Below are 9,559 nucleotides of genomic sequence, written 5' to 3' on the forward strand. Positions count from 1 at the left end.
AGAAAACCAAACACCGCATGTTCTCACTCATAGGTGGGAACTGAACAATGAGATCACTTGGACTCGGGAAGGGGAACATCACACACTGGGGCCTATCATGGGGAGGGGGGAGGGGGGAGGGATTGCATTGGGGAGTTATACATGATATAAATGATGAATTGATGGGTGCTGACGAGTTGATGGGTGCAGCACACCAACATGGCACAAATATACATATGTAACAAACCTGCACATTATGCACATGTACCCTAGAACTTAAAGTATAATAATAATAATAATAAAATAGTGTTAACTTCTATTTAAGCACCCTTTTCACTGAGATTTGTCTTACATGCAAAAGATATAGATAATTCTTTTCGCAGACAATGAAGCAAAATTAGGCTCTTTTCTTTTTAAATATTCAAATTTCTTAGTTAAACTTTTGGTTAAGGAAGTAATGTAAACCAGAAGTATAAACCATAAACTTTTTTAAAGTTTTATTCCCCAAGATTATGTGGAATAAACCATCATCTATTACAGGTAACTTACCACTCCTAAGAAGTATGGTTGAAGTCATAAAACTAAATTTAAGGGTGGGAAAGACAGAAAATATACAAACTGTCAGGAAAACTGTATGTTGAATTGGGTAGGGAGGTGGATTATTCACAGTGGTTCTTAAACACGGGAATTTGCAGACGGTAGAAATCTCTTTCCAATTTTTCTGCATGTGAGAAAAGAATAGGCTAAGAGTTGGGATGGGACTCTTACAAATAAAAACTTTTTAAGTGTTCATGTGAAAGCTCTAAATGCTTTTGACTAGAATTGTTCCTGAAAGTAGAGATTTTATGTACTTGGGAACAATTTTTCACTTTAAGATGATGAAGTTAGAAAAAAACATTAAAAGCAAGCTAAGTGAGTAACACTCAGTTTTTTTTTTTTTTTTGAGACGGAGTCTTGCTCTGTCGCCCGGGCTGGAGTGCAGTGGCCGGATCTCAGCTCACTGCAAGCTCAGCCTCCCGGGTTCACACCATTCTCCTGCCTCAGCCTCCCGAGTAGCTGGGACTACAGGCGCCGCCACCTCACCCGGCTAGTTTTTTGCATTTTCAGTAGAGACGGGGTTTCACCATGTTAGCCAGGATGGTCTCGATCTCCTGACCTCGTGATCCGCCCGTCTCGGCCTCCCAAAGTGCCAGGATTACAGGCTTGAGCCACCGCGCCCGGCCAACACTGAGTTTTAGAATACATTAACAATAACAGGAATATTGAGAAAGGCACAATATTACTTTTTCTTTAAATTTTGCTATAAGATACAACAATTGGAAACAGCACTTCCTTGAATACTTTATACCAAATTAGATTAACATACACATTGATCTTATAAAATAGGAAATGTACCCCACCTCAGGTAGACTACATCTATTACACTGGCTAAGTCAGGCCCATATTGGTAACGAAGGCTTTGCATCCTTTGATAACTGGTTAAAATGCAAACAGCAGGCTCAAAGTGTGTATGTATTGAAGGGGTGATATCAATGAGGGAGGAAAGGATGACAAATTTAAAAACATCTGAAATTTGAACCTACAAAATTAATTGTGCATAATACAAATAAAATAGTTATGATGTATAGTCACACAAAGAATCACAGCACAGCTATTTTAAGATTCCGACAACCCATCAGTTGGATCTTTTCAGCACTTTTCACTTTCTGATCAGTCCCAGTCATGTTTAAGAAATAGTTCATTTGTCTTAAATGTATTAGGATAGCGTTGGAAATTATTTCCCAAGACATCAGTAGCTTCAGATGTAAAATCAAACTTCTCTAGCATCCTAGTCCTCAAGTTTCCTTTAAGAAGTATTACTCTTAGCAAGATTTGCAGAACTCAGTTCTTCAATTTGGGCCTAATGGTATATCAGAGTTTCTTGATGTCAGCACTGTTGACATTTTGGGCCAGAAAATTATTTGCTGTGGAGGACTGCTCTGTGCCTTGTAGAAGGTTGGGCAGCAGCATTCCAACATTCTGGCCTCTTCTTAGTAAATGAAAGAGGCATTCTTAGTAAATGAGAGAGGCCTTCTGGCCTCTACTTAGTAAATGCTAATAGCGCCCTCCCTAGTCATAGCAACCAAAAGAGTCTCCAGACATTGTCAAATGTCCCCTAACAGAAGAGACAAAAATCACTGCTGGTTGAGAATCACTGATATAAAAATTACCCTCACGTGAACCTGAGAGAGATGTTCCCTTGTGTTTTCTTAAAAATTCTTATCTGGAAATGAGGAGACACAATTATTTGGATTCATTTTCTGCAAATCTTACACTTGAGTGCTAACCTCATAAATAATAGAGGCTCATTAAGTATGTGTCAATTGATAAAGACAACAGAAGTGTCCAGATGAATATGGGTCCCTCTTTTGTGTCCAGAATACTGCCCCATCTTCTATCTTTATGAGTGATTCCTTCCAAAAGGCTGTAGCAGTACAAACTTTTAGCAAAAGCTGTTCTAAGGTAGATCCAACATTAACTCAAATGAAGCTAAGAAATTCGCAACTTACCACTTATTTGACGACCACATTGCTTTAAGGAATGTCCAGAAATTGCACCTGCTCGATGTACTTTTGGCAGGGTTCCTGTAACACTATCTTTCAAGAAGCAACCAAACCTGTTTTAAAAGTAGCTTTATTTAGGAAGTAGAACAATAAACATACATTGAGGAAATGTCTAGCATTTTTTTTTTTTTCTTTTTTTTTTTTTTGACCGAGTGAGATTCTGAAAAAAGAAAGAAAAGAAAAGAAAAAAGAAAAGAAAAGGAAGGGAAGGGGAGGAAAGAAAGAAAGAGAGAGAGAGAGAAAGGAAGGAAGGAAGGAAGGAAGGAAGGAAGGAAGGAAGGAAGGAAGGAAGGAAGGAAGGAAGGAAGGAATGTCTAGCATCTTCTATACACTAACAAATAAAACCAGGAATAAGGGAAATAATACAGCTTCCCCAAAACTTGCTGGAAAGAACACTCTTAGAGGTAATTTTATAACATCCCCATAATATTTAACTTCAGCATTGCGTTTTCTTTACACTCACATTTTTTAAGTACAGGAAGTCAACCATATTGAAGAGTTAGTGATTTTTCCTGTGTTCTTAAACTTTCAGGCAGCTATGTCCTTAATTGGTAATTATTTTTGCAAATACTTTCATTTACTTAAAAAATTAACTTAGTGATAAGAGCTGGATCTGCATATTGTGTGTTCATCTTGCTTATTAACTCCTTGTAGTCTGCACTTAATGAAAGACTTCTCTCTGGCTCACATGTCAGCCTTCATGTTAATTTCATTATTTATAAGAATTCTAGAACCTACCTCCACTTTTAATATGATGATCCTCAAATATAATCTGGGTTTTCTCTACAAGTTTAACATGTAGGATCAGAGAATGACTGTCCAATTTCTAGTTCATAAACTCGTGTAGAGTGAAGATGAGAAAAGAGTTATGAATATGGAAATGGGAACAACAAAGAAAAGCTTATTCTGGATATTAATCAAAATGAAAAATCATTAAGATGAAACTGTGGCTTGTGATTAATAAGCATCTCTCTGACGTAATAAAAATTGTAATTACAGCCGGGTGCGGTGGCTCACGCCTGTAATCCCAGCACTTTAGGAGGCAGAGGCAGTGGATCACGAGGTCAGGAGTTCAAGGCCAACCTGGCCAATATGGGGAAACCCCGTCTCCACTAAAAATACAAAAATTAGCCAGATGTAGTGGTGCGTGCCTGTAATCCCAGCTACTTGGGAGGCTAAGGCAGGAGAATCGCTTGAACCTGGAAGGCAGAAGTTGCAGTGAGCCAAGATCATGCCACTGCACTCCAGCCTGGGTTACAAAGCAAGACTCCATCTCAAAAAAAAAAAAAAAAAAAAAATCATAAGTACTATTTTTCCAATACTTTTACAAATCTCCAGTTAATAATACATATTCACACAAGCACAAGCACAGATGAACACACACATACTATACATAGCATCATGCCATAGGTGCCCAAACTGGCTCACTTTAGGCGTCATTCAGATCTGCCCTGTCCCAAAATCACAAGTTCTAGATCTTTCTCAATTATATTCTCCGCAAAATGCTTGTCTTACGTTATTTTCTTCGGACTGTGCTAGCCACTATTGTGATCACGGGTCACACAGTTAAGTCTGTTTCTTTATTCAGATGAAATGTTCGCCTGTTAGACGCTTTCTGGAGACAATCTCTTAGCCCAACGATGTTCAAGCATTTTGAGGCTTTGAATAGAAAATGACTAGTTTCTACTACTTTAAAAAACACAGTGATTGTGTGAAATGCAGATTTCTGGTCCCAAGAAACTTTGTTTCAGCAAATCTGGATTGTGGCCGAGAAATCTGCATTTGTAAGAACCACTTGAAGGGAGTTTGCCAAAGCTGGTCCTTGAACCCTGTCTGAGACAGAACTCTCAGTTATACTACACCTCTTTGCACAAAACTGATTCAGTTTAGAAAAATGGCTTCTCCAATAGTGAAATATCAACTTTTACCTTTTCTCCATGTCATTGATGGAACTTGCTGGAAGAAAACTGAATAGCAAACACCTTGGGTGGAATGTGCACATCATCTGGCAGTGCTGGGCGTTCGGGGTGTACATGGAAGCTACATCCCCACCTCTGAAGAAGGTGTTTTCGTATAGTTGAGTCAGACATCCTGTGATAGAACCATAAAAGTTAATTTGAGGTAATTCAAATAATAATTTTAATAAAAAGATATCTGTTGTCTTAACTTCTCCCACTGACTGACTAAGACCTGTATAATATAATTCTAATTATGCTGAGAAAATAAAATATATTAAGGCAACCATTTGAACAATGTAGAGTGTTATTTAATTTTCTGGGCACTTCTGTATTAAAAATTTGGCTTATTTTCATTAAATTGAACAATAATTTGCACATAAGTTATCCACAATAAAATAAAATCCTAACTTAGCTTTTCCCTGTTGCCTGACATGCTATGAAAATATCATGCCTTAAAAAGAATAATATTTGCTCTATTTTCAAAACACTTTTGTTACAAACATCTCCACCAGCTTCTCACAATTCTGTAAGTGAAGTTAGAAGCAGGCTTTGTTATCTGCATCTGGATTATGTTTTTTAAAAGAAAGTTAAATAACTGAATCTCAGGGCACACAGACTTGCCCAAGATCCACACAGTTAATGAAAATCCTGAACAGTCACCCAGCCCTGACTCCCAATCCTGTGTCCTTTTCTAGCATGCAATGCTAAATATTGTTCTGCATCTCAGTATGATTCAACCAAACTGACAATATTTTTTACTCATTTTTAAGATAGTTTAAGCAAATGCATGCATATGCTAAATTGAAAGTAAATTTTGAACTATTTGCTGTTTGGAATTATTCCCAGCTCTAAAATACACTGCACCCCACCTATTATTAGAGAATTAGGTGTCTTTACCACTTTAATTTGTAAGTTTGGAGTTACCTGGAAAGACTCTCTTCCAAGTCTGCTTAATGAGCTTTCCTGGTCAGGCAGCACATTCATTTTGGTCAGTCAACTGACCATTAACCATGGCTATTCCGATGACAACCTGTCCATTCGCTGGGGCAGTAGTTACTCTTCAATTTAAACAGTACCTATTTTTTTTATTGCCTTTGAGGGAATGGGCAGCTTAGACCATGTGCATTTTATTAAGCACTGGAGAGTGCCATCTTCTCTGCACTATCCTACCCCCTTGGGATTCTGGCCCTGAGCCCCATTATGAGCACCCAATACAGCAAGACTTCTTCTGTCCCTCTCAGAGGTGCGGTCAAGATGACCACCTCTCGGGTAAGGTTTATATTTGGGAAGAGCACAGATCTCCTCAAGTGGAAGCTTTGGGGAATACAAGTGTATTGCCTAGATTTCATGTATGCACAAAGCATGGAGGCGTTGGTTTAGTGACAATACTGGTTACAAGGAGGCCTGTTTTGTCAGACAGTTGGTGGTTTTGACTGACTCATAATTATCAAGCAGTTACTCCTCTTCCAGCACTTAGGTTCACACACAAGGATGCACACAATGGCTGGTGCTGGCCCAGAGCTTCCCATTCTGCCATTGAGCCTCTGTGAACTGCCATGTGACTCCATCAGGGAAGGGAGTGACTAGAAAGACACCAATTTTGTTGCTGAATGGACAGAAACTTCTGGTAGGTGTTCTTGCTTACCCTCCTAAGTTGGCGATCATGATGATAATGATGATCATGAAAATGATAGCCGTGTCTGTACTGAATTTTGGAGCATATGTAAAGTACTGTTATATAGTTTATCTCATAATGATGGTGGCTTTCAAAGCTTTCACATGGACTCCCATGTCCACGGATTTTGGGCAGGTTATTCAGTCTTGTTTAACAATTACATAAACAATAAGGAGAAGAAAAGTACTCTAATTTTAAAGAATTAGTGGACAAATATGAAAAGATAATTTACAAAAGAAATATAAGTGATTAGTAACTACATGAAAATGGGAAGATTCACAAATATAGGCAAGTTAAAACAACTAGAAGCCAGTTTTCCATGAGATTAGTAAAATGAAAATTAAATAACCAGTATTTGTATACTCGTTTTCATTGCAAACGGAAAACCTAGTACAAAGTGGCTTGAATACAAATGAAATCTATTGGTTCAGGAGACAAAAAGCCCATGGTGACCCTGGCTTAAGGAGTAACCCCACACTGTGCTCAACGGATAGCATCAGTGGACAATATGTCTCCTTCCACTTGCTCCAATCATGGTGTTACCATTACTCTCAAGCTCCACATAGTAGCAGCTCAGGCCTCTGTATTCTCTTATGTTTCAAGTTAAATTGGAAAAAAAAAAAGTAAGAGTCCTATTTCTAGACATCTAAACAAAAACTTCGTTGCAAGATGTTGGCTCTGATTGGGTCACTGTAGCCAGCAGGATGTGTGCACTTCCTGGTTCAGCAGAAGAGTCAGGGTCACCAGAATCACATGGACCAAAACTGAGAGGCAGTAGCTCTGCAGAAATAAATTAGGATACTGTTTCCAGAAGATAATTATGTCAGGATGCAAAGCAACAGAAGCCTGTTAGAGCTGGCCTAAGTGGAGTAAATGAGGACTCTTATTAGCTGGTAGAAGAAGTCAACTAGAGAGTAACCTTTCTGAAAGATAATTTCATGATGCCACACCATAAAACCTTCTAAAATATTCATACCTTTGAATCTAGTATTTTTATTTCAAAAAATGTATTCTACAGAAATAACTAAGTGCATAAGAATGTGCACACAAACATACCATAAAAAGAGAATAGCAAGCTCCAAAAAATATTATTTATTTGCATCAAAAGGTAACTACAAGTGGAAAATGCAAGTCAAAGAGTATCCATAGTTAATAACTCTTTTTTGTAAAATGTGCAAATAGGCATATGTAGAAAAATATCTGAAAGACTAAATAAAAGATGTTTAACAACGACTGTTTCTGAATTTGGGGACTACATGCAATAGGTAGTTTCCAGTTTTTTGCTTATTTACATCCCTAATTTTCCTAGCCATAATCATAATTGATTTTGCCAAAATAAAAAAACAAAAAAACGAAAAACCACCTGGAGTTGTCCGTGGTTCACAGTATCTCTGGCTTATGCTCCTTCTCAGTTTTCAGTGGGTTTGCACATGGGTTGGTAAATTACGGTTTAGAAGAGCAATCAGGGTTGAGGGACAGACACAGGGGAGTTGTGATTTAGGGGGAATAAAAGGCTTTTTTCCTGGAAAAATCATCTCTTTATGAATGTAAACCTTCCCTGTAGACGTTTATTATAGCCATACATCTGAGGGGAAAGGTAATACTCATTGTTATGTGGCCCTCTTAAGTCACCATAGACTCAGAATCATGCCTTGTGGGGACACAGAGAAAATTCCCTCTATAGCGATTAATGAAATGTCCAGAATCATTTTATTCTCCAAAATTAATGAAATTAATAGAGAAAGGAGATCGAAATCTGGTGTTGAAAGCTATTCACCTAGAACTATCCAAATGCCTGGTTTGCTAAGTTAAATTTAAACCAGGTACTTTCATTTTTGAAATGGTTCCCTGGCGGTCCAGAGTAAAACTATGTATCATGTACCTAACAGATACTTGCATTAGACCCCGACACCATATAATGCCCAGCACTCTTCTGAAACTTCAGATAATGTTTAATTTTTTAATGTTGATAAAAATAGAAGACTAATTTTTTTGTTTTGAGTTTGCAGAGTGTCATCTGTGAACAGAAGTTTTTATTAACACAAGTCCCAAGACATTCCCACCTCTGAGCTCCTTCCTCTGGTCTGCAATGTATGTATAGAGCAATATATCTCACAAGTCGTACTTGTTCTGGAACATTAAATAGACATGAATCCTGAATCATCAGGGACTATCTCCATCCCCGAAGCTGTATGTTCAATAGCTTTCTCCAGGGGTGGTAAGACTTGCTTGGCTACTCCTGTCTTAGCCTGAATTTCAAGTTTTATAGATAATTCACTTACCACAGGAAACTGTAGCAAACAAGGAAATGAAATAAGTTGCTTGCTTGAATAAAATCATTCTAAAAAAGAAAACAGTACAAAACTCTGTTGGTTTTAGATCACATTTAACATAAATCTTAACTTAAGGTGATACAGATTTTCTTGTAAATGTCTGAATTACAAGACAAAGCACACAGTTTCTGGTATAGAAAACAAGGGTTTTTTCCTCTACATTTGTGTCTAGGGAGTTGGAAAGTTTATAATGCTTCCCAAGATACAAATTGAGACCTCCAGACTACTGTTGTGTTTATTGTTGATTGGCAAACTCTGTGGCTAGTAATGTTGGAAAGGGAATTGGTAGAGAGAGAGATTAAACAGTTATGAAACCTCTTGATTTGGGCAAAAGAAAATTAATAAATAATGGCAATAATGTCAGTCCAAAATCCCTAAGTAAAGAAAACCTCTGAAAATATTAAAGCCCATTTAAAATTTCAAATCAGTCAAATATTCTTTTGATTTAAAATCATCTTACATTTAAATATTTCTACATAAAGGAACATTAGTTCCTTCTCTACTGTCTTACACTCAAGAAATTAGAATATAAATGACTAATTTTCTCATAAAGTAAAATTTATACTTTAAAAATTATAGTTTCTTTGGAAACAATCAGAATAACAGAAATGTGCTACCTGAAAACACAATTGCTTCTTGGAGGCGAGTCTCTTGTCACTTAAAAATGAACGGTCTTCAAGCTGTTCTAATGTGGCACTGCAGGCAATGTTTTCCTTGGCTTCGATATTGACTTTGGGTTTCTGCCAACAGTTTCAACTTTTTGTCCTGTCAACATATTCCATGAACATCCTATCTGTGTTCAGCTGTTAAGTATATTAACTATTTCAGGGAGTGATGTCAGCAAGAACAGGAATAGGAGTTTGTCAGAACAGGAGTTTCTAGTGTTCATCCCTTGCAGAAACATAAATTTGAACAAGTATCCATGCACGAAAATAACTTCACTAGAGCTAAGGAATCGGGTGAGAGGTTATACCACCCAGTTGCAGCACAGAAATAAGAAAAGACACATTG

At 37.4% G+C, this 9,559-nt stretch overlaps 1 protein-coding gene across 2 annotated transcripts in view; it reads right to left on the reverse strand.

The window, feature by feature from the left end:
* The window catches only part of KLKB1 (kallikrein B1), a 32,917-nt gene extending 23,566 nt beyond the window's left edge, over nt 1-9,351 (reverse strand). For both annotated transcript variants that reach the window (XM_017862635.1, XM_017862634.1), the window contains exons 1-4: nt 9,166-9,351; nt 8,498-8,556; nt 4,511-4,673; nt 2,529-2,635 (exon numbers count right to left, since the gene is read on the reverse strand). In XM_017862635.1, the coding sequence (XP_017718124.1) occupies nt 2,529-2,635; nt 4,511-4,673; nt 8,498-8,555 (328 nt within the window). In that variant the 5' untranslated portion in view covers nt 8,556; nt 9,166-9,351. The remainder of the gene's footprint in view (nt 1-2,528; nt 2,636-4,510; nt 4,674-8,497; nt 8,557-9,165) is intronic.
* Between the last annotated feature and the right edge of the window lie 208 nt (nt 9,352-9,559).

The sequence above is a fragment of the Rhinopithecus bieti genome, unplaced genomic scaffold (genome assembly GCF_001698545.2).
Source record: "Rhinopithecus bieti isolate Rb0 unplaced genomic scaffold, ASM169854v2 scaffold_56174, whole genome shotgun sequence".
NCBI lineage: Eukaryota > Metazoa > Chordata > Mammalia > Primates > Cercopithecidae > Rhinopithecus > Rhinopithecus bieti.